Source organism: Leishmania infantum, chromosome 31, assembly GCF_000002875.2.
Source record: "Leishmania infantum JPCM5 genome chromosome 31".
NCBI lineage: Eukaryota > Euglenozoa > Kinetoplastea > Trypanosomatida > Trypanosomatidae > Leishmania > Leishmania infantum.
Genome location: NC_009415.2, coordinates 1,327,254 through 1,350,845, shown reverse-complemented (window position 1 = coordinate 1,350,845; position 23,592 = coordinate 1,327,254). Strand labels below are relative to the sequence as shown.

Genomic DNA, 23,592 nt, shown 5'->3' with positions numbered 1-23,592 from the left:
GCGGGCTGGACCCCTCCCCCTCTCTCCTTCAGCTGCTGTTCTGCGCGGACATTGGCGGGCTCTTTCTTGCGCTCCTTCCGTGCTCTCGTCTTTCCACCACCTCTATTGGTGCGACACTCCTCCTGGCCTCTTCACGCATCTTCTTGTCCCGTTCTCTCACGCAGGACTTCAACGCAGACCGCGCCCATAGAGAACACCTCCCCCCCCTCCCCCCAGCTCCCACGCCATACTCCTCCCTTGCTGCTGGCACTACAGACACACAGGCTACCGCCAACCATATATACCATCTCAGCAACACTGTTGCCACCCAAGCAGTAGCCACTACTGGCAGTGGCTGGGAGTGGGAACGCCGCTGTCGCCCCGCCTCTCATATCCTTTTCCAGTTAGTGGCCTTGGTGCACTTCATTCCGCAGAACACCGAAGTCGGCTACCTGAACACTGCATTTCTGCTTTCTCTCCATATTTGCACACACACGCACAACCCTTCATCACCGTCCTCCCGTACTCGAGCTGAGATGGCGGCTCGCCGTGTGGTGCGCCTGCCTGATGGCACGGCGGCTCCAGCGCTAGGACAGGGCGTGTGGATGATGGGTGAAAAACCCGAAAACCGCACACGCGAGCTAGCGGCGCTGCGAGCCGGTATGGAAGCGGGCATGACGCTCATCGATACCGCAGAGATGTACGGCAACGGCCGCTCCGAGCGACTTGTGGCAGAAGCCATCAAAGAGACGCCACGTGAGCGGCTCTTCATTGTCTCGAAGGTGCTGCCAACAAACGCATCGCGGGCGACCATTTTTCGCAGCTGTGATGCCTCCCTCCAGAACATCGGCACAGACTACTTGGACCTGTACCTTCTGCACTGGCGCGGCCGTGTTCCGCTGCCCGAGACCGTGACGTGCATGGAGGAACTCGTCAAGAGCGGCAAGATTCGCCGCTGGGGTGTGTCGAACTTCGACGTGGACGACATGAAGGAGCTGTGGCGCGTCCCCGGTGGCGACAAGTGCGCGGTCAATCAGGTGCTTTACCACCTTGGCTCCCGCGGCATCGAGTACGATCTCCTTCCCTGGCTCAGGGAGCACAACGTGCCAGTGATGGCCTACTGCCCCATCGCTCAGGCTGGCGAGCTCAAGTCGGAGCTGTACAAGAGCACTGTTGTGCAGAGCGTTGCGGCTCGCCACAACGCCACCGTCACACAAGTTCTACTTGCCTTTGTGCTGCGCAGCGGCCACGTCATCGCAATCCCACGCTCCAGCAACCCGGCGCACACAAAGGAGAACGCGGCGGCAGACAGCATTGAGCTGACAGAGGTGGACATGGCACAGCTGGACGCGGCGTTTCCTGCCCCCAAGCACAAGACGCACCTCGATATTGTATGAGTAGAGTGCAGCGTGTAGTCCCGTCGTGTGAGACTACAACCCCATTATCTCTGCGTGTGCACACGTGCCTCGGCCTCTTGTTTTCCTCAGCAGCGAAGAGTCGGCGATCCTTCCTGCTCTGCATATGTTCCGTTGCGTCTCCGTTGGTTTGAGTTGTGCACGTCGATACAGAGTGGCACGTTGCCTGCGTCGGTGGGCCATGCGCATAGCGCGTCGGGGATGCGTGCATTCCCGTGTTGTTGCACCGAAATTTCAAAAAAAAAAAGAGAGCTACAAGCATGCATTCAGCAGCCCTCACGTGGAGGGATACGGAGCTGGCAGCCCGTCATGGGTGCCGCTTAGCTGTTCCCTTTTAGCTCTGCAAGGCCGCTGGGTTTGTCCTTGCACACGACTTCCGCCGTGTGATGTGAACACACCGATATCCGTTGTGCGGGAACTCTGTCCTGTTTCGAGTGCGCTCACTGCCGGCTCTCTCTTTCATGTTCCTTCGCTGTCCACAATTCGCTTATGCTGCGCTTCTCATCTCCATCTTCTCTGTCGTTGTGTCTGAGGTGCTGGTCGGCAGAGCCCGATCACCGTGCGGCCTGCATCGAAACTCACAGGCGCGGCACACAAAAAGCGTGGATGTTGTAACGCACGGCAACGGTACCTCGAGACCCTTTCGTCGAATCTGTTTCGTCTTGCTCTCTCCCTCTCTTTACCCTCAACCTCCACCGCCCGTGGCGGACGTCGGAATGGGCAGGAAGAAACGCGTGAGTGATGTGGAGACGACGCCGGAGCTGAGCTTCGTGCAGGGCGGTGTCCTCAACACGATCATCGTCAAGGGGACAGAGGAGATGCAGCAGATCGCGGTGGACACCGCTGCGTTCCTCGAGGACAAGCGGGTGGTGCGTAGCACGAACATGGATCAGGTGACCTTCTCCCAGAATGCCATCTTCAAGGTCACCCTTGACTTTGCAGAGGCAATCCCGTGCATTCCCGAGATCGCGGTGCGCGAGTCGACAGACTGGATGCTGCTCAGCTGCGCCGGAAACCACGCGCACTACTCGACGGTAGACCAGCGCCTCATACTTCAGCAGTGCAAAGCATCCTTGCAGAGCAACATACCGGAGCTGGAGTTTCCCATCTACCTTGTGCTGCGGTTTGACGATGATCAGTGGGTAGTCGAGCGCGCCATTCGCTAAGAGGGCGCAGTGGCATCTACGTGCAGTAGCCGTCCTCACCGCAGTGCGTGTGCATGTCCTCGGTGAATATCTTTTTCGCCAGTTCTCCTTGCGTCCTGTCATCTCTCTTTCAAGGACCCTCCCCAGCCCACCCCCTTCCGTACACTCCTCTGGAATCGAGCGACGCTCGGCCTACACGACAGCAACACCAGTGGCGTCCTTCCTCCGCTCTGAGAAGATGCATCAAAATGGACATATCAGACGGCGGCATGCGGCGCTGTCCCTCCAACCGCCATCCACCTCTTGCTCCCACCCTCCTCCTCCTCCTCCTCTCTCCTGCATGTCTGTCCTTCGACAGTGGCGTATACTCGCTGCTGTTTGGATCTCTTCGTCTCGTGCGTGCAGGTGGCTCTGGTGCCTACCGACTTGCACAGAGAGAGAGAGAGAGACAGCGTCGCGCACGTGTGCGCATGTGCTTCCGCGCCCCTCTTACTGTCGCACACCCACCCTTGTCTGTTTTGCGCTGGGCTTCCCTCGCCTCAACACCCTCCACCGCCCTCCGGTCAGCAGGCCTTGTGGCTCTAGTACCTGCCAGCGCGTTCTCCTCTGAACTACTACGTTAACGTCGCCCAGGCGCGAAGCTGCTGCGTGCGCTGGCATTTCTTTCGGTTGTTTTCTCTTGTTTTTGCGTTGCTGCCTGACAGCATCTCCTACCCCCTAGCCTCTCCACTGACTCACGGCCATGGAGGCCGCCCCCGCTGCCGCTGCGCAGCGACCGCCGCAGACCCAAAAGCGGCCCCGCGAGGAAAGCAACGCCCCGCTACAGGAAGGTAGCAACGGCAGCGTGCCCGCTACCTTCTCCAGCGAGGCCTCCGTCACCACGCCTGTTGCCGACACGGAGCTCGTCGTCGACGTCGATCAGCCAGAGACCAACCCGCAGGCGCCGGCCGTTGATGCCCCGCGTTCACGGTCGCGTGGACTAGCCGCCGTCGGGCCAGGCTCCATCTCACCCGTCGCGGCCTCCCGCAGCGGCCCTGACGGTGCCAATAACTGCCAGCCGGCTGCAGCGGTCACAACACTGTCGTCGTCTTCGGCATCTGCGGACGCGCGCCGCTTCAAGCAGCCCACCCTTGCCGCCTACGGCATGGTCAGCGACACGATGGCGCTCAAGAAGGAAATCAGCGACCGTGACAGTCACATCGAGGAGCTTAATCGCGAGGTGGAAGGGCTGCGTGCCGAGGTGGGGCGGCGCAATGACCAGATACACTTCATGGACGGTCAATGTCGGCAGTACCAGAAGAAACTGGAGCACTTCCAGTCTGTCATGCGGCAGGAGATGCTAAGCGCTGCCCAGAAGGACCGCTCGGAGGCACGGCGCGTCCTCTATCAGAAACATTTCGAGCTCGGCCAGACCGCGACGTGGCACAGCAACGGCCAGACTGTATGGATGGAGGGCGATCGAGTGCGCACGCTGTTCTTGAAGCTGGCCAACCTCACTCAAAAACGTGAGGAGGTCGAGGCGCTCAAGAAGGCGGCGCAGAGCAACGTGAAGCACCTGGCCCGCCAGGAGCGCGAGCGGGAGGACTCTGGCGCCGGCCCGGACCTGCAGGACGCGCTGATGGCTGCCCAGATGGAGTATCAGCTGCGCGCGTCCGAGCACGCCGCTCTGACCAACACCATCGCCGACATCAAGCTGAAGCAGACAGAGATCGAGCACGAGAAGAAGGCCTTCGTGAAGGAGATGCGCCGCGTGAATGACGAGGACACGTCCGAGTTCTTGGCGATCCCCACCATCGGCGAGGGAGACCGCTACGTCCTCATGCATCTACTAGGCAAGGGTGGCTTCTCGGAAGTGTGGAAGGCGTTCGACCTCGTCGAAGGCCGCTATGTGGCATGTAAGATTCACCACATTCAGCGCGAGTGGCCTGCCCAGACGCGTACTCACTACCTGCGCCATGCGCAGCGGGAGCTCGACATCATGCGCGCGCTCGATCACCCGCATCTGACGCACCTCTACGACGTCTTCCCTCGCGGTGACAACATGTTCATCTCCGTGATGGAGTACAGCAACGGCATGGACCTCGACACCTACCTCAAGCGCTACCGCACCTTCAAGGAGGCCGACGCGCGGCTCATCTTTCTGCAGGTCGTGGACGTGCTGCGCTACCTCGCCTCCCTCGACAGCCCTATCATCCACTACGACCTAAAGCCGGCCAACATCCTGTTGCACCGCGACGACCCAACCATCCTCGACATCAAGATTACCGACTTTGGCCTCTCCAAGATCATCGGCGCCACCCGCGAAGGCCCCAGCGACAACCCGTCCATCGAGCTCACCTCGCAGGGCACCGGCACGTACTGGTACCTGCCGCCCGAGTGCTTCGAAACCTCCTCGACACCGCGCATCAGCAACAAAGTCGACATCTGGTCCGCCGGCGTCATCTTCTACCAGATGCTCTTTGGCAAGCGGCCATTCGCCGAGGGCGAGTCGCAGCGCCGCATATGGCAGGAAAAGCTCATCATTCAATCCGCGCGCACACTGCACTTCCCAGACACACCCAAGGTAAGCGAGGAGGCCAAGGACATCATCCGTGGCTGCCTCGCCTTCAACGAACGCGAGCGATGCGACGTGTTTCAGCTGAGTCAAGACCCCTACCTGTTTCGCACGAGCCGCCGCTCTGCGCACAAGGCGAAAAGCGCCGCTCCCTCTGGCGTCGGAAGCTCGAACTCACCGCTGATGCCACCCGTTACCGACGCAACACCGGCATCATAGACGCTCGCCGTATGTGTGTAGCTCCCGCTCTGGTAAGTCTGTCATTACCTCTTGTGGACATATACACGTGTGTCTGTGTGCCGATGCGCCCATGCCTTTGTCATAGAAGAAGACAGCAACAACATCATAGAAAGACACACAAGTGGCCTGGATATGTCTGTGTTGTCGTCGTTGCGCCTCTTTCACCGTGGACATACGTACACGCGTCTGCGCCAATCCAGCCCCCTCGCCCCTCCTGCCCCTCCTGCCCCTCCTGGCCCTCCCCTCTTCACCTCCATTCATTTTTTCCTCACGCCAAGCACCATCATCTGCCGGGCCAGCGTCGACCGCCGGCAGTCCTTCCCCCTCTTCCCAGCTGACGCCGGTGTGCATTTTGTCGTGCTGCATAATACCGAAATGCCGAAGTGGTCCACCCGCCATCCCCCGCCTGTGCCGGCGTCGGTGTGTCTGAGGGTTGCCGTTGGCGTATGCAGGCGCACGGCTGCATGTGTAAGGCATCTCCTGTGCTGTCCTCACTGCAGCTCTGTCGCGCACTCTGTAGAAGAGCGTTGACTGCCGCAGCGGTACTCGCGTCGAACCCCTCTGCCCCCGTGTTGCAGAGGCGGCACATGTACCGCGCACGTGACGGGTGACACCTACTAGAGGCGTATCCGCTCATTTTTTCCCACCCCACTCCGCGCTTTCTTGCCCCCTTGTCTCCTCTCTTCATGCGCTACAGGCTGATACACCATCGGCACACAGAGCACCACACACATCACAGGCGTTTTCGCATAGGCATGCGGCAGAGAGTCCTTGCATGGGAAGTCGCACGGCTGCGTGTGGCCACCGCTGCCCTTTTTACGTCGCACCGAGCCATCATCAACGGCGTGGCGAGTAACCGCATTCCGCGTGGCATGACGCCCCTGGGCGTGCCGTGCAGCGAAGACGTGTTGGAGGCGCTGGCAGAGGCCTATGTGAGCATGGATATGGCCACCATGACCGCCTTTCACAAGAAGGCGATGGCAGAGATGTTGCGCGCCGGGGGCGGTGGTGGGGCCGAACCCGCTGCGGTGGACTACGAGGAGCATTTACTACGAGCTTCGGGCGGCGCTAGTGGTGCTGCTGTCGCCACATCGGCCCCGGCTGTTCCGGTGGCTCCTGGCGGCGACGCTGCGGCTGCGGAGAGTGCGGCTCCGTTGGCCAAGAAGGCACCTGAAAAGACGGCTTTCGACGTCACCCTCAAGATTTTTCCGGCTGAGAACAAGATCAAGCTGATCAAGGAGCTGCGGTGTGCCTGTGGGCTCTCCATCCAGGAAGCGAAGACGGCGATCGATAAGTGCCCAGGTGTGATCGCCCGCCAGGTGCAGAAGGACGACGCGGAGAAGCTCAAGGACGCTATGGTGAAGCTGGGGGCCGAGGTGGAGCTGATGTGAGGGCCGAGCCGGAGTAGCTCATTTCATGCCAAAAAAAAACGCGCGCGCCACGTGAGGCCGACGCGCCTTCTCCCCTTTTCTCATAGGGTGCTCATGCGCGCATAGGAAGACGGGAGTAGGCCCTGTTGAACTCTACCTCCGTGCGTTGTGGCGGTGTTCGATGCTGCTGCTGGAGGGAGGTTGTTTGGTGACTTGATGAGAGGGGGCGCCGCTCACACTCTGGTGAATCGAAAGAGAGGTACGCGTGCATGGTGAAGGGGCGCCCGTGCGCTCGAGTGAATGAAGCGCCGTTGGCACGTGGCGGTGAGCTGTGGCGGACTTCTGTGGCGCATGCACGCTCCCTATCTTCTTCCTCAGTGTCGGCTATGCACGTCGACGCTCTCCCTCTCAAGCAACCGGCTTTGAAATCTTTCCTCTACGTTGTGCTGCCTTCCCCACTCCCCCATGCCCCGACGCCAACCGTCTCCACGCACCGTGCGCACACCCGCCGCAGATGTTACCGGACCCTTTTAGCGTCTCGTCTCGTCATTTTCCTCACCAACGCGAAGCAGGAGGGTGCACATGCACTAACGCGTCGCCGCCTCCATCATCCAGCAGAACACCGCTCATTACAGGCCGGCACACGCGCCCGTCGCACCTCGCAGCCGTCATGTCAGAAAGCCTCCCTGGCGTGCTGTGCTTCCTGGGGCTCATCGTCTTCTTCGTGGCGGACTTCTTCTACGCCAAGAAGCTGAACGAGCAGAAGAATGCGCACCCGGAATTGGACGACTGCGCCCCGGCCACGTCGCCAGACCTCGACACGATTGCCGTGCTCGACTCCCTCACCGCCACTGCCGTCGACTTCTACCGCCACGAGCGACAGCGCTTTACCGGGGTGGCAGCGCCCGCCAGCCCGAACGAGTACGCAGCAGTCGGCGAGAATGGTGTGAGCGAGGAGCCGGCCGCAAACCACGACTTTGGCGACCAGACAGGCAAGACGGTGATGCACACAATTGTGGTGGTGTGCAGCATTGCCGCGCCGCTGCTGACTGTCCTCGTGGCTCTCATGCCCTCCCTCTTTGGGTGGACGCGCTTCGGGGTGCATTCATCCATCGCCTACCTCGCCGCTGTCCCGGGCATGGCCGCTACCGGCTTCTACGCGATGCGCTCCTACGAGCTGACGCAGGTGTTCGATGTTACCAAGACGGAGTGGATCGCGATGATGTGGCTCCGCCTAGACGCCATCTTTCTCATGTCCGCCGTCGCCTTCTTTGGTGTCGGGGCGTGGGTGGTGGCCGGCTGCATGGTGACCACGGCTATGTACCTGGCACACCGGCTCATGAGGATGGAGAAGCAGCTGAACCGCGTGCAGCGGCAGACGCAGCTGGTGCGCGACGAAGTGGACGTGACGCGCGTGCTCGTGCCTGGAACGGCGGAGTCCAAGAGGGCGTCTGGTATCAACGACGGGTATAGCGCGCTCTCCTCGTAGTGAAGGCTTCATAACGGAAGCGGCACACGTATATCGCTCTCCTGTACGTGCGTAGGGTCTGTACGCATGCGCCGGCTGCCATCTTGGTTGTTCTCCCCACTCCGACGATGAGTGCTTGTCGATGGAACGGCTCGTGTCATTGCTTGGTTGCTGTTTTCTTATGTATCCGTGCGCAGTGGAGGTGGCAACTACGGTCCTTGATTAAAGACATATACGCACAGGCATACCTGCTCCCGCGCACGGCCGGCTCACCACGTGAAGGAATCGCGCGCGCTGCGGCACAGGCATGGCTTTCAATACAAATGGGAGTAGGGGAGGAGCGCTCGCCTTTCGCAAATTTCGGCATCGGCCGTTTGCCCGCCCCCCCCCCCTCTGTCTCTCCCAGCGAGCTCAGTTTCTTGCCACAAAACTCTCGAACTCTTTCAATTCTCTGCAGACACGGATCGGCATTGTACCTCTCACGCTGGAGGACGCAGGTGTAGACCTGGCACAGGCGAAAGCGGTCCTTGCCGCCAGAGGGGGGCATCCACAAGAGAAGCGTCGCACTGCCACGCACACAAGCACACACGTAACATCACTGCGCCACGTCAATGCACACACGCAGGAGCGGAGGGCAACCGCTACCACTACCTCGTCCTCTCCCTCCTCTGTTGGGTGGTCACTTCGTCCAGCAATCGTAAGCGGTGCGCGCTCGCTCGCGATAGAATTCCAAGGGGACGCATACATTCATAGAAGAGAGGGGCAGATTTGGTTTCCATTGGCAACGCACACCTGCTCGTGCTTCAGCTGCACGCTCTCCTTCCTCTCCCCAAGTCTCACTAGGTGTACTGCGGGCAACCACTGTGTCCACGAGGCGCACCGTCAGCCTTCCAGCTGCGGTGCGCACAGCGGCTTCTCACCGCATTATACGATAGAGTGACGCTGACGAGTTGCCTCTGCTGCGCGCCTTGGTAGTCGAACGGGCCTGTATCAAGGAAGCGGTTCAACGCCACCGGGCGCACAGCCTCCTTCCCTCCCTGCTCTCCTCACGTTGGCATAATGCTGCGGCCCACCCTTGCCAAGTGGCTGGAGCGCAAAGGCGTGCGACCCATCGTGGAGAGACTCGCGCGAAGCACGCTGCGAGGACCATCGGTCAGCCACAGCGCCTCCCACGTGGCTGCAGGCTCTGTTTCATCGTCATTGTACCACACCGGTGACGTCGACGACATCGACGCGGCGGAGTCGCTGGATATGATGGACGGCATTCCGAACGAGCCCTGTGGCCTCCCTGCCTCCGCCGCGCCGCGACGCAATGCTCACCCGCCGGAGCCGCGAGCACGCGCTGCCAACAGCTACAGCTGGTCATCCGGCGCTGACTCCGCAGGTGCAGGCAGCGGCACGGTAGACCACCGCGATAGACCAAGTCAAGATGAGAGATCAGCCAGTCCTGCGCGACGCGTCATCACGGTAGCACGGCGGCACCACAGCCCACCTGCCGAGGCTTCTTCTGTCTCCCGCCACGCGCACGCACCCGTTACCCATGCACCGCTGTCTAGCTCCCCTCGAGAGGCTCAAGTCACGGATCACGCCAAGGGCGCGCCGCACCGCGACAAGCCTGGACGCACCGCTGCTCCTGTGAACCCTTCGGATGTCAATGTCGGTGGCAGCGGTACCATTGCGGAAACCGGCGAGTCTGCCGGGAGTGCGGCCACGAAAGCCAAGTCCTCCGACGCCTACCGCTTTCTCTTGCATCACATCGACGCCGAGATCGCCGCGCTGCAGCGCCGCCACGCCTCCGTAACGACACGGCGCCAGTCTGTCCAGACGCGCCAGACGCAGCGTATCAAGGAGCTGTTTGAAGTGATGGAGAACCCGTGGACGTTGTTGCCGACAGAGGTGCAGCCCGCGCTGCCCGCTACCGGGGTGGATGTGTACATCAAGGAGCAGCAGATAGCGCGCCAGCAACAGAACCACACTCACCCGATACCGGAGGGCCAGGACAAGATGTACGTACTGGCGCTGCACAAAAACTACAAGTCCATGCCGGCGGGCCGCAAGCGGTTCTACGAGGAGGCGGCACACTACAACGCTGCCGTGCGAGAAGAGCTCAAGTACCTGCTCACTCGCGGCTGCTCCCGATTCGAGGCATTCCTCGACACTATCAAGGAGTGCACAATGGAGATGGCGCGGGAGGGGCAGGTGCCGGAGCTGCCCACCACGCACGCACAAAACCGCTTTCACGCAGCGCGCGGCGGTGTGTCGAACTACCGTCATGCCAACACACCTAGGGCCTTGCCAGCTGGCGGCGACGCCGGCACCACGCGAAGTCGTAAGTCGCACCAGCATGCACAGCCTCAACAAGTCGTCGCGGCGCAAGAGACGTCTGCCAGAGCTGAAGCAGAAGCGGAGGAGGGGGACACCACCGCTGAGTGGGTGGACGAGGGCGACACTGCCGAGGACACCGCCAAGGCGGCGGCGCGTGGGGCTAGGCACGGCTCGGTGGGGCGCAAGAGAGGACGCAAAGCATCGCAGCGCATCCAGAGTGCAGCGAAGAGGGCGCATGCCAAATCCGCTGCTGCCGCGGCGGGAGTGCATTCCTCTGCGAGGGTGCCCAAGCGACGGCAGGGTTCTCAGACATCGGCGACGAGGCAGCCCGACGCCAGGCCGATGCGAAGCGGTGGGGGCCGCAGCGGAGCCGGTGCCGGTGTTCATTCCAAAAGCGATCGTAAAAAGACGGTGAGACAGGCAGGCCGCGGCGCTGGTGTGTCGCGCTCCATCCCACTGCCCAACCTCGACCACCTCGCCGTCAAGAAGATCAAGCGGATGCTCACCTCGCCGTCCAGCTCTGGTGGTGCAGCAAAGAAGGCGGCAAAGGCGAAGAGGGCGTCGCCATCGAGGAAGCCGGCTGCTGGCGGCACGAAGAAGAAAAGGTAGACGAACCGCCACCGCAAAGGAGGAAGAGGGGTGGTGGTTGGGGGGTCGTCGTCCATGTTTCCGCCCCGGGATGGGCCGTGCGAATAGAAGTGTCACCACTAATCCCAAGTAGGTGTGTCCGCTGTTGTTGTTGGCGTGCGCGTCTCTCTCTTTCCTCACTGAGGATGCGTGTGTGAGGAGATGGGGGAGCGTGCCGGGGACGTCTGTGTTGATGAGTGTCAGTTGGTGCCATTGTGGTGTTACGGATGTCGATGAAACCCTCCCACCAACCCACCACCGGCCCTCTTTGTAGAGGTGAAGACGTGGTGCACCTTTCCCTTATGCTTCTGTCGCCTCTCTCCTCAATGACTGCCTGCGTATGCGTGCGCAGGTATCTGTGTCGCTTCTCGATGATCAGCACCGCCCCTCCCCGACTCGGTGGACGGCGTGCCATCGACTTGATTTGTCGTTGATGCTCATAGAAGGTGCTTGAATTTGGCGTGCGCGCGTGCGCACGAAGAGACCCACAGTTGTGGACGAGGCGTACCTACCTGGCATCCATCCCGGACTCTTTTGTTCCTCTTCCCTTCGTGCGTGCTTTCGTGCTAGGCGAGCAGCATCCCCACTCCGTGGCCCCGCACCCCCCTGGGGGTCCGACCTCTTCGATAACCCTCCTGCTTTATCCTTTTCGGGTTATGATTAAGAGTCGAGGAGACGGGTAGGACCGAGCAGGGAGGTGCTGAGGGGAGGGGAAGAGGGCCAACGGAGAAGAGAGGTGGAAAGAGAAGGAAGGCGAAGGGAAAGGGAGGTGTGTGGACGGCACCCATTTACGTCTGTGTCCATGTGGCCGCCGGCGTTGTTCCTTTGTTTCTCTCTCGATCCCTGTCGCTTTTCTCACCGACTCCTTAGACACATGCACCTCATGTGACGTTGAAGGCACACAAGAAACAGGCAGACATGGGGGTGGAGGGACGGAGGGGACAACGTACGGCTGTGCGACCCAACGTATGACACAGAAGCAGAAGCACAGAGCCTGTGTACATGTCGTGCACCCGGCCTCTCTGTCCAAGGCATCTTTCACCCTAAATCAAAACGAAGGCGGCTGCCACGCATTCGCGGTTAGCTTCGCAAGCTACGATCGCCTCAGCAGTGTCGTGCTCTGCAGACCATAACCTTCAGGGCCCCTCCCCCTCCCATGCTGCTCGCATTGCATTTGCGTACACTAATAGCCGATTCTCGCACATCGCCGTGCTGCCTCTCTCTTGTGCCGCCGCTCTCACTCTCTCTCGGCCTTACACCTTGTGGGATGTGTGCATTCATCAACGCCAGTACCTGCTCTGACTCCTTCAGATACGGCCGTCTTTCCTCGCCGCCCGTGCCATCTCCCCCTCCCCTTCCCCCACTTCTCGCCTTTTGCCTGCTCCCCCGTGTGGACAGAGAGTGTTACCGCACGTGCGTAGACGTGAGCTCAGCTACCACCAACGGGCCCTCAACGAGGGACCACTGGCCGGCCATTTCTCATACCCCCTCTCTCTTCGTGCTTCTTCCTCTTCTATCTTGTCGAATCGTTACCAGACAGAGCTGAAACGTCTTTACTTCTTTGCCCTGAGTTCGCTGGCCGCTTGAGGACTCGGCCTCTCTCTCCCCTCCATTGAACAGGGCCTCCTCGCTCGGTCAAGCCTCTCCTCTCCTCGCAGCTGTGTTGTTTGCTGTACAGTTGATGCGCCTCTGCTAACTGCTGCTTTTCCTTGTCGAGTGCACATATCGCTTGTGTGTGTGTGCCTTCCTTTCAGCGTCTCTTTCGCTCTCGCCATTGCTTGGGGGGGGGGGGCTGTACTTGTGCCTGCTCCGTCCGTCTCTGTCTTTCGCTCGAAACACCTCTCGTTTCGCCGCCGGCCCGCATTGCAGCCACGCCTCTGGCGACGGGCAAACAATGAAGTTCATCCCGCTGGACAGCTTCAGCGCGCTAAACTCCCTCTTGCAAGGGGTGGAGGCGCAGGGGTGCTGCATCACCATGCGTCTAGAGGCCTACACGTGTCGGCACACGAAAGAGGAGCGGCAGATAGCAAACAGCATAGCTTGCTATCAAAACAACGTTCAACTCACGCCACCTATTAGTCCCTTGCCCACTATCGGCGCGTACGCCGGCTTTACTCAGGAGGCGCTGCCGCCGCTTGTACTGGGCGGAAGCGCCGAGAACGTGACCGCGAGTTACAGCCTCGTGAGCCCCAACGAGATCGATGACCGACTGGTGTACTTTGTGGCAGCTCTCAACACGGTATACGAGAGCGACGGCTACGACTTTTCGGTTCTGCGGGAGAACGATTTTGTGCGTTACACAGAGCCGCAGTTCCGCACGGAGGTGTCGAGCACGCTACAGTCGTTGCCGGAGCAGTGCCGCCCGGCAGTTCAGCGCTTCTGGCCCACGATCGAGGAAGTAGTGGAGAACGCGGAGAGTGGCTGCGAGTACTACGAGTTTCGATGTCCCTCCTGCGACCCGCTCGCCGACACCACCGTCTACGCCCGCCACTACTTTGTGTACAACCGCAGAAAAAAGGTGCTTGTGCTGCTTGTGGAGTACGGCGAGAGCAACCCTTACCGAGGGGACGACGGACTGCCACACGCTGGCGACCCGACGTCAGCGTGGGACGCTGAGAGTCCCACGTATGCCAGCACCCCCGACCCAGGCGAGGAAGGGGAGGCATACGATGGTGGCAAGAACAGGCAGTTCTACGGGTACTACTAGTGACTCAGTCTGTGGTGGAGGGTGGCGCAAAGTACAGCCCTAGGCACGCGTGAGGCGTCCTTGCCGAAGCCCTTTCCCTCGGTGGTCGGGGCGTTGTTGTCTATGCCTTCTGCCTTTGCGTCTCTCCACGTGGGCGCGTGCATATGTGCGCGGGTCGCACCAGGCCCCCCCCTCTGTCTCTCTCTATCCCCCCCCCCCTCCACTATAAACGCAGAGCAACAGACAAGCACGCAAGAAGAGCGTCGCGTCTATCAAATCAGCGACACACAACGGCCACGGCAAGCCGCCGCGCTCTACCTGATTGACAGTTCCCTTATATGCGTGCGCCAGCTGGGTGTGTCAGTGTTCGCCGCTTTAGAGGAGTGGCCAGGGAGCGCATACTCGCTTGGCGGCAGGGAGTACGACCTTGAGCCGCTGCTGTGACGTGCGCGTGTGCGTTGGCGTGCACATTGTGCGCGCCTTATCCGTCAGAGGTGGCATCCGCTTGTCAGATCACGTTCGACAGATCCCTCGCATCCGCTCCTGCCTCTTATCTCCGTTCCTCCTCCTCCCCCCTCCACCCACACACGCACAATTTGTCTGCAGCGCACTCGTCCCATGCCACTTCCGTAATTTCCTATCGCTCCCCCCTCTCTCTCCGCGTGGGATCGTTCTCACCACAACCGCAGCTCGCGCCCTCCCGCCGGACACCTGCAGGTGTCTGTGTTCGGAAGAAAGCCTCTCTCGCCGCTCCCACGCCCCAGCGCCCTTCTCAGCACACGATCCCTCCTCCCACCCCCTCGACCCAACAGCAAAGATGCCCGAGAAGTGCATCGGCATCACCACGGTTCAGGTGGGCCATGTCGTGGGCAGGGGTGGCTCGACGCTCAAAGGCATCCAGGAGCGCACCGGGGCGACTCTGTGTATCGTGGAAGACGGCCCGCAGGTGAAGATTACCGCTGACGACGCTGCCAAGGTGGCCGCCGCGGAGGCGGAAGTGCAGAAAATCGTTGCCAACCAGCAGAAGCCCGACTACGAAGGACCGTGCGGCGCGCGCCTGCGCAAGGAGGCGGACGAACTCGGCCAGAAGCGCTCGAAACTCTTCGAAGAGGCGACCAAGATGCGGGAGGCCGGTGACCATGAGGGCGCGAACAAATTAGTCGCGATGGCCAAGAAGGCTGGCGAAGACATGAAGGCCCGCCACCGCGAGGCAGCCTTGGCGATTGCCAAGCACAACAACGAGGAAAAGGGCAAGGGTCAGAACTACTTCGACATGCACGGCCTGCACCTAGAGGAGGCGATAGAGATGCTGAAGGTGCGCATGGACAAGCTGGAAGAGAAGCCGGTGGGCTCGACGACGGAGTTCGAAGTAATTCCAGGCGCCGGCCACCACTCCGCCCCTGGAACGCAGAAACTGAGGCGCGCCACACTAGAGTACGTGCAGTTGAAGGGCTACCTGTACGAAGAGGTCAACGCCGGCGCGTTCCTGGTGAAGGTGCCCGGCTTAAGCGGGGGTGTCCTCTCGAAGCCGGAGGATGGCGACAAGGCGCCGACTAAGCCCAAGGAGTCTGCGACGGGGGTGGCGAACAAGCCCAAGGCTTTGGCTTCAGCGGCGACCAGCAAGAGCAAGGGCCAGTCCTGCTGCGCGTGCATGTAAATCTCAGGAAGGTAGGCCAGCATGTGCAAGGTGTGTGCGACGCTGCTGCCGATGCTTACGCCGGCATCCTGCTCATGAACGTGTGGCGCACATCTGCCCCTCTTATGGCCTATGCCCGTGCGTAGGGGTGTGGGTCCGCTCTTTGTCTTTCGGTACGTCGATGGATTGCCTACTTGGTCACAAAAACCGCCTCGACGAGTGGGGCTCCGTGTGTGCACATGCTGACTGCGGACGCTCCCTAGCAATTCTGTGTTTGCGTGTTGCTATCCTCTCCCCACCCCCTCTTCTTCGTTTTTTTTTCGCGTCCACACGTGAGCGTTTCGCTTACTCCTCTTCCTCTCTCACAATGCGCGGCGTTGTTCATGTTTGCGTGTGGCTCCGTCTACCCGCATACCCAATCCCCACCATCACCACCACCCCAACGTCCCCCCCCCTCCCACCACTCCTCTGCCACGTTCACCTTTGTTTGTTTATTGATGCGAACCATCCTCTTTTTTTTAAGGCTTCTCTCTCGTCTCCACTCTCTGTGTGGGAGGGAAGGAGCCGAGCAGCCTTCCCCCCCCACCACCACCACCACCCACTCCACTATCCCTCTGCCAATGCCGAGCCGCCTCCGCTGGCGACAGGGCTAAACACCTGCGACGTGGGGGAGGAGGTCAGAGCGATGTATCGCTACGGATGTCGGTGGCCATGCTGTGGATGGCGCGCCGCCGGAGAGACCTGCGACGGTGCACACGCTTGCACCATACATATGATGGGCAAGGTGCCAATGTGACTCGAGCACATCTCACCCGGCCCTCACCACCTACAGAGGCGGGGAGCCTGAGCCGCCCCCGAGGGGGATGCACCAGGTGGCGGCCTGCGGAGCGGGGGTGGGTGGGTGGTGTTTGAGGCAGAGGCCATGCTCTCAGACGACTGCGTTGGCACACTGCGCTGCAACGCGTGTGTCTACGGCGGCTTCGCATCATGCGGTGGGCCTGTAGCAGGTCGGGGCTTGAGTGTAGTTGACGTCGTATTCTCTGGCAGAATGAGCGCTTTCTCAAAGTAAAAAAAAACGGATTCGCATCCCCCCTTCTTCCCCACCACCGCTAGGTGCGTGCTTCGAGGTACCACCGTTACGAGAGAGGCGGTGAGTCCGCAAGGGCTGCACACGGTAGCACACATACGCGCTATCGGCTCACGCCACCATCTTGCCAAGGAAGGGAAGGGAAGGGAAAGCGGTGGCCTCTGCCACGGGGCAGCTGTTAGGCACTGGCGCGTGCCTCCGGTTTTTGCGGTTTGTGTGCGTGTATCCTCCCATACACTTTTGTGTTGCCCTCCTGCCTTGTTTTGCATTCACGCATCGACCTTCGCGGCTGTGCAGGTGGCGTCCGCTCGCCGGTAAAGGGCTTCTGCAGGGAACCTTTCCGTGTTGCCTGGCCCTTGGTTGCTTGCTTCAGTAGGGTCTTAGTGTCCCCGCCATCCCCGGCGGCCTGCTCTACGTGATTGCCTCTCAGATAAGCACTAGCGCTGGCAGATCCTCTTTTCTCTTCTGTATAGAAGCTCTCAATGTGCCGCAACAACAACAGCGAGGACGGGGACTGTCCTGGCTGCTTCGGGTTCCTAGCCTCGTGGATTCCAGGGCTGCGCTACCCGACTAAGCGTTGCATGTCTCAAGACAGGTCGGCCTTCTCCAGTTGCAGCTCTGGCTCCATGGATACCAAGGGTGCCTCCAACGATGTCACAGATGTGGACGACGAGAGCCCCCTGTCAGAGGAGTCACGGTCTTCGTCGACTGGATCGTGGAGCTCGATGGGCGATCTCCAAACCACGGAGAGTGCGGAGAGCGATGCGCCATCGGAGGAGTCGGACCCGCAGGAGCGGGTACGACGGGCAACCGCATCTTTCCTCCAGTGGAAAAACAAGGAGTACGTGCCGCTCAGCCCTGACCAGAAACGTGCCATCAAGGAGTACCGCAAGACGGTTGCACAAGAGGAAGGGACCTATACGAGCACGCGGGCGCAACGGCAGCGAGGCGGGGCTCCAAAGGAGCTCATTTCGCGTGAGGACGAGTGGGTCGATCTCGGTACTCCGGTCGAGGACGGTGGGCTGGTACGGCGCCGCAATAGAAAGATCCGCTTCGTTGCTGCGGTGATAGCCAGCAAAGAAGTTGACATGCACAACGATGGGCTCGTCGTGGTGACAGACACGGGTGAGGAGGTGCCGGAACTGCCGCGTTGCGCCTCGATTCTGCGGACGTCCTGCGTGAAACATTTGACGGAGGAGCCGCCGGTGTTCGTGGAGGACTTGAATAGCTGCATGCTGGAGGAAGAAGGGCAATCCTGCGAGTCCGCACTGTGTGTGCCGGGAGTTTCATAGGTAGGCTTATATATATATATATGTTTGCAGCTGCTCTTGTTATCCTTTGCTTCATTTGGTTCTCCTTGGGCTTAGCAGCCGTGAAGAGAAGCACGGCCACGCTCATCGGCACGCTGTGGATGTCCTCTCCACCACCTTCGCGGCGACTCTCTCCATCCCCTGCGCTCTCGTCGTCGCCACCGGTGCTTTGGTGGTCTTTTCGCGCTGCTGTGGGGAGGGGGGAGGGGGCGCGTGGCCGACTGGTTTTGTCTGCCCTGTCGCTTTCCCATTATCCTTTCGATTCCCTGTTTGACCTCCCTGTGGAGCTTCATCACAGCCGGCGCGTATTTGGTGACGGTGCGTCGGCATGCTGTCTCTCTGTGATGTCATGGGCCCCTTTCGTTCGCTCATCCTTTTACTGTTCCCATGGCCGTCGCTTCTTGTTATTCTTCGCCAACGGGCCCGTGTCTGTGCTTGTATGGTGTTGTCTTCCGATCTTCGCATGTCTTCCTCTTAGGATGCCCATGCATACATGTATGTATATATATACGTTTGTACGTGTATGTGTGTGCCATTTCACCTCCCATCCCGCTACTGTCCTTTTCCACGCGTGCCGCTTGACTCACCCCCGCCTCTTTTTCTATATGTGCATGTGTGTTGTGTGTGCCTTTGCGGGCGAATGATAGTGTGCTCCGCGTATGTGTCCATCCCTCATCTGTCTGTCTTTTCTCTCTCGATGTAATGCCATGCATGCTGTAGCGTACTTGTCTGTTGTGTCACCCCTGCGTGTGTGTCTGTTTGCATCTGTGCACACCTGAGCGCTTCTCTGTCGTTGGGCGTTTTCGCAGCCCGCCTCCCGCAACTACTGCTGCGCGAGAGTCGTGCCTCGCCCCACTTCCTCTCTAACTCGCGCAAGTGTTTTCGCTTCCCTTTTCTTTGTTTTGCGTCTTCGCTCTTCGCCTGCACCCCTCCCCCTCTTTCTCGCTCGTCACGCTCATCCCTGTATGCAGACAGACAGAGAGCGAGGAGAGAGGGAGGAAGGAGTGGGGTGGGGGTGAGGGAAGGGGTAAAAGATGGCGCCTTTGTTTCCCCTTGTCTGCAGTTCATTATGCCCGTGAGTACAAACGTGTGAGTGTGTGTGTGTCTGTGTAAGGTGTGATAACGCATGAGAGGCGCTGTTTTGTTGTTTTGTCGTTACACGCATTCTCGCATCCCGACACGTCTCTCTGAGATGGGCATGGCTCACTCCGCTCGAGTTGCGGATGCACCATCCTAGTCCCCGTTCACCTCCTCACCTCTCCCCTCCCCTACCTCCTCGTGTTTCCCGCACCGTGTCCTTTCATATGTGTGCTACGTGACGCTTCTTCGCCTTCCCTCAGTGCACCTCCTCCTTCTCTCCCCTCGCTTTTCCCGTCGCCTTCACTTGACCTCTATCCACCCTTTTTCTTCCTTACTCTTCCTATGTCTCGTTGTGCATCCCATCGGCAACGTGTGTCATGGGGGTGTTAGCGGGCGGCAATGACTTTGTCGTGGCTCACTCGGCTCAACCCTCTCCCTCTGCACACACACACACACACACGCCCTCCTCAACTTTTCTTTCTCTCCCTCCCTCTGTGCAATCAAGATTGTGTCTTGCGAGGGTTCGTCGTTAGAAGCGAAAAGAGAAGGGCTAGCGTGCACGCAGTTGCGCCGCGTATGCTTCTGTCCCTTGCGTGCGTGTGCCCGTCATTTTTTCGTTATCGCTGCCTCCGCGAGAACCGCCGCGGTTGCCGTCTCTACCGAGTAAACTCCTCCTCTCTCTCCTTCTCTCTCCGTGTTTTGTTCTCTCTCGATCACCATCCCTGCCTTCGCGCCGTTGTTCGCGTGCAATGACAGCTTACTCGACGGCAACGGAGTGAAGCCCGTGGCGCTCTCGAGGGCTTCGAAGACGGGCTCTCTTTCTTCATTTGTTCGTGTTGCTAGCTGTTGTGTCGCGCGCGCACACAGCTGTTTCTCTCGCCCTATGTGTATCCTGCTGGCGTTCTCCTCACCCCTGGCGTCCTCTCCGCGAACCTTTTTTTTTTTGCTGGTCTGTCACCCTGCTCTGCCATCACATCTTGTCATCCGCTGCGCACGTCGGTGTGCGTGAATGTGTATGTGTGTTGTCTTTTATTCATTCCTTTTGCCTTTTATTTCTTTGTTTCGTTGCCCGCTGCGGCTCCCCGATGCTGCAGGACACCCCAGCGCGTGGCATCAGGGCCCAATATTGACTCTTTGTGTGAACGCCAAAAGTCTGCAGCCTGTCCTCGGGTGCTGGTTTCGGGCTCTTGGTGTCAGCGGACAGGTCGGGGCTGGCGCTGTGCCGCAGAGACTCGCGGCTATGATTACGTTTGTGCCCGCTCACTACGAATCGTGCCGAGGATTCGACAAATATGTGCATCCGCCGCCTGTCAAAGGCGTGCGGATGCAGGGGAAGGTGGAGTGTGCCCCGTGCCGCCGCAGACTCACAGTAACGTCTCGCCTGTCGCTGCACATGCGGGCAAGCCATCCAGGCACGACTCCATGGCGTCGGCGGAAGCGGCAGATGACGGCAGCGAGCCCCCTCCCTATACAAGCGAGCAGCGCCGTACTGGAGCAGGCCCCAGGATGCAAGAATGCGAGTGCTGTGCGCCGGCGCTGTCGAGCACAAGCCGGCATGGCGTCTTGCATCCGAGCAAGGCGCGAAGAGATCTATACCGATCAGGCCCCCCCTCCTCAGTGCATGTGCGCGAAATGTGCGGCACCTCCTCGATCCGACTGGGTGGGCTGAGGAGGCACAGATGCCGGGGGAGGGGGGGACATGACGCGAGCACCCCGAACGGTTGCATCGAGTCCTCCGGGCTCCCATGTGGAGAGTCTCCACACCGTATTACGGCATGCCGCTGCTTGAGTCGACTGAAAGAGAGGCCTGGCACACAGACAGTGGGTGTGCAGGGTCTCAGAGTGCCCTGGCCTGGGGCCGGCCAACCTCCTCTCTGCGCTCATCCGGCGCGCACCTGGACCACCCCCTGATCACCCGCACGACAGACGCCACCGGTTCCGCCCTTGAGCAGTATGCACGCTTCTCTTGCTCTTTTCTTTCTATTTCTGCTCTCTTCTCAGAGAATGTACGCCTGCAACTCCTCTGTCGTTGGACGCGCTCGCACGTGCCTCGGTGGCACGGCTGCTTGTGTTGTGGGTCTTTGCTACTGTGTTTGGTTCTCTACTCCTTGAGACGTCCTGTCGCTGGGTGGTGATGGCTTGTGTAGTCACTCACGATTCGTGCGTACGCATGCGCACAGACGTGCGCTGTGCACTGGTGTGTTGCTGGCCTGCTCGGGCACTGCTTACGTTTGTGGCTCTCCTTGCCGTTCTCTCTGGCTCCGTTTTCTTTTGCCTTCATTCGGCTATGCGCTTCTTGCGAAGCGCTCTCTGCTCTGCCTTGGAGCCAGCGCGTGCCGGCCCGCTTGCCTCCCTCCTCTTCTTCTCTCTTGCATGTCGTTCAAGTAAGAGGGATGAAGGAGCACAGCTCTCACCGTTCTCTTACTGTGATTCGCGAACCAATTAGCCCAGATGGTCCTCAAGGGGACCGTGCAGCACATCGGACCTTGGTGTGCTGTCGCCAGCACAGCAAATCAGATTGCAGCCACTCCTGCACTCTCTCGCCAGCCCTCCCTTTCGCGTCCCGACGCGCATGTCATGAAAAGCAGCCCGGTTGTGGCGGAGAGACACCTGGCATTCAACGATATGCCAAGGGGCCGCCCCCGTCAGGCACTGAGCAAGGCACGACGGCCCCTATCCTCCTCCCCCTCTGTGATACGGATCTCACGAACGACTTCTCCCCTGCTTTCCCTTGCTCGTCTCGCCGCTACGCCGCGCTCACACGCACTTGAAACGTGGAACGAAAAATGGAAGAGAACACACACAAGAATAAACAAACGTGCGTCTGCCCTTTTCTTCTTTCACATCTCATCCCTCGCGCTTGCCGGCACACACGACACTCCACACCAAGCCACACCTCTCTGCCCCACCGCTGTGCGTGCCGCATCGCTCTCCCTTTATCCCTCCCTCGCTCTTTCTGTCGAGCCGTTCGTCCCTCTCTAGCCGGGTGACTCTCTTCCGCACTCGCTTGCTGAGACACACACGCACGCGCACACAGAAGGAGAGTCTATTTTTGCTTTGTCTGTTGTTGCATTCGGTGCCTACATCGCCATCCGCCTCGAGATCGTCTCACACCCCACCCCACTTCCCTCCTTTCTTCTGCGCGGGCCCACACACGAGCAGCCTCTGCTTCCTTGCACACCCTCGAGACAGCACATCATTCAAAATGGGAGGCTGGCTGTCATCGCTACTGGGCAAGAAGGAGGTGCGTATCCTCATGGTCGGTCTTGATGCCGCCGGTAAAACCACCATTCTGTACAAGCTGAAGCTCGGCGAGGTCGTGACCACCATCCCGACCATCGGATTCAACGTCGAGACGCTTGAATACAAGAATCTGAAGTTCACCATGTGGGATGTCGGTGGCCAGGACAAGCTTCGCCCGCTGTGGCGCCACTACTATCAGAACACGAATGGTATCATCTTCGTGGTCGATAGCAACGATCGCGATCGAATGCGCGATGCTCGGGCGGAGTTGGACAAAATGCTTGTTGAGGACGATCTCCGCGCCGCGACGCTGCTCGTGTTCGCCAACAAGCAGGATCTTCCGAATGCCATGAGCACAACAGAGGTGACGGAGAAGCTTGGCCTGCATGCCCTGCGCCAGCGCAACTGGTACATTCAGGGCTGCTGCGGCACCACCGCTCAGGGTCTCTACGAGGGTCTCGACTGGCTTTCTGCCAACATCAAGAAGTCCATGAACTAAGACAAGTCACCGTGCTCTTCGACCGCCTGCATCGCGCACAGACAACGCCCTCCTGTGTGTTGATGTACCATGGGACAGAGATGACAGTGATGGTGTACACGGATGTGTTTCACGCTTGCCTTCTGTTTCCTGCCCCTCCCCTCCCTCTCCCGAGCACGCATATTCTGCGTACGGCTGCGCGCCCGTATGTCTTTGTCGCTCCGATTGTTTAGCTGGTTTCTTTTTTATTATTATTTTCTTTTTGGTACTTTCGCTTGCCGCTCCGCAAGACGCTGTGTCTTCGGGCGACTGTCTGTGCACTTGCTCAAGCAACGCACGTCCACGCAGATGCATGGACTCACACATCCGCATGTTTATGGTGCTGGTCGCCGCCACGTGCTGAGGTGTGTGCGGCGTAAACCGAGGTTCTCTCTGCCCGAGCTTTTCCTTTGTGGCTGATGGCCAGAGGATGCGCTGATGCGGCAGTGGCATGTCTGTGTGCGTGAGTCTGCCGACGCCACTTCCTCACCCATTAGAACGGTGCGCAGGACGGGACGTGGGATGGTGAAGCACTTGACCAGAAATAAAGCACGAAGAAATGAAATGGAGGCCCATGTGCAGCCGCACAACCTCCCCCCTCCCTTTCTCTTTCACGCACACGCACACGCTCACGCATGCGCTGACGCGCTCCTCCTGTTACGGCCCTCCTCTTCTGTCGTAGTTTCTGGCGCCTTTAGAGCGTCTTTCTTCTCGCCGGGCATTTCTGCTCGCCGTTGTCGGTGTTGTTGCTCGGTGGCGTGCGCGCCTTCCGCTCCCTCTCGTTTGTGTCGAACATCCACATGAGGAGCAGCGAGGACGGCGTTGACAGTATGTCGTGTCTTCCCCCGCCTGTTTGGTGATGTGGGAAGTGTGGACAACAGCAACAGCAACCCGCAAGAAAAAGTGAAAT

At 59.9% G+C, this 23,592-nt stretch overlaps 10 protein-coding genes across 10 annotated transcripts; all 10 read left to right on the top strand.

The window, feature by feature from the left end:
- Positions 1-515: 515 nt before the first annotated feature.
- LINJ_31_2980 (putative aldehyde reductase) lies at positions 516-1,376 on the top strand (the record flags this gene model as incomplete). Its single annotated transcript, XM_001467574.1, has 1 exon — positions 516-1,376. One exon carries the CDS (start codon positions 516-518, stop codon positions 1,374-1,376), a length of 861 nt encoding a protein of 286 aa, XP_001467611.1.
- Positions 1,377-2,110: 734 nt separating this feature from the next.
- On the top strand, positions 2,111-2,560 carry LINJ_31_2970 (conserved hypothetical protein; the record flags this gene model as incomplete). The annotated part of the gene is made up of 1 exon (XM_001467573.1): positions 2,111-2,560. The coding sequence occupies one exon, from the start codon at positions 2,111-2,113 to the stop codon at positions 2,558-2,560; it is 450 nt and encodes a 149-aa protein (XP_001467610.1).
- Positions 2,561-3,281: 721 nt separating this feature from the next.
- LINJ_31_2960 (putative protein kinase) lies at positions 3,282-5,312 on the top strand (the record flags this gene model as incomplete). Its single annotated transcript, XM_001467572.1, has 1 exon — positions 3,282-5,312. The coding sequence occupies one exon, from the start codon at positions 3,282-3,284 to the stop codon at positions 5,310-5,312; it is 2,031 nt and encodes a 676-aa protein (XP_001467609.1).
- A 776-nt stretch (positions 5,313-6,088) lies between these two features.
- LINJ_31_2950 (ribosomal protein l7/l12-like protein) lies at positions 6,089-6,724 on the top strand (the record flags this gene model as incomplete). Its single annotated transcript, XM_001467571.1, has 1 exon — positions 6,089-6,724. One exon carries the CDS (start codon positions 6,089-6,091, stop codon positions 6,722-6,724), a length of 636 nt encoding a protein of 211 aa, XP_001467608.1.
- Positions 6,725-7,217: 493 nt separating this feature from the next.
- LINJ_31_2940 (conserved hypothetical protein) lies at positions 7,218-8,192 on the top strand (the record flags this gene model as incomplete). The annotated part of the gene is made up of 1 exon (XM_001467570.1): positions 7,218-8,192. The coding sequence occupies one exon, from the start codon at positions 7,218-7,220 to the stop codon at positions 8,190-8,192; it is 975 nt and encodes a 324-aa protein (XP_001467607.1).
- Positions 8,193-9,230: 1,038 nt separating this feature from the next.
- Positions 9,231-11,105, top strand: LINJ_31_2930 (conserved hypothetical protein; the record flags this gene model as incomplete). Its single annotated transcript, XM_001467569.1, has 1 exon — positions 9,231-11,105. One exon carries the CDS (start codon positions 9,231-9,233, stop codon positions 11,103-11,105), a length of 1,875 nt encoding a protein of 624 aa, XP_001467606.1.
- Positions 11,106-13,017: 1,912 nt separating this feature from the next.
- LINJ_31_2920 (conserved hypothetical protein) lies at positions 13,018-13,830 on the top strand (the record flags this gene model as incomplete). The annotated part of the gene is made up of 1 exon (XM_001467568.1): positions 13,018-13,830. One exon carries the CDS (start codon positions 13,018-13,020, stop codon positions 13,828-13,830), a length of 813 nt encoding a protein of 270 aa, XP_001467605.1.
- A 796-nt stretch (positions 13,831-14,626) lies between these two features.
- On the top strand, positions 14,627-15,466 carry LINJ_31_2910 (conserved hypothetical protein; the record flags this gene model as incomplete). The annotated part of the gene is made up of 1 exon (XM_001467567.1): positions 14,627-15,466. The coding sequence occupies one exon, from the start codon at positions 14,627-14,629 to the stop codon at positions 15,464-15,466; it is 840 nt and encodes a 279-aa protein (XP_001467604.1).
- Positions 15,467-17,014: 1,548 nt separating this feature from the next.
- On the top strand, positions 17,015-17,824 carry LINJ_31_2900 (hypothetical protein, unknown function; the record flags this gene model as incomplete). Its single annotated transcript, XM_003392672.1, has 1 exon — positions 17,015-17,824. The coding sequence occupies one exon, from the start codon at positions 17,015-17,017 to the stop codon at positions 17,822-17,824; it is 810 nt and encodes a 269-aa protein (XP_003392720.1).
- Positions 17,825-22,127: 4,303 nt separating this feature from the next.
- On the top strand, positions 22,128-22,664 carry LINJ_31_2890 (putative ADP-ribosylation factor; the record flags this gene model as incomplete). The annotated part of the gene is made up of 1 exon (XM_001467566.1): positions 22,128-22,664. One exon carries the CDS (start codon positions 22,128-22,130, stop codon positions 22,662-22,664), a length of 537 nt encoding a protein of 178 aa, XP_001467603.1.
- Positions 22,665-23,592: the final 928 nt, after the last annotated feature.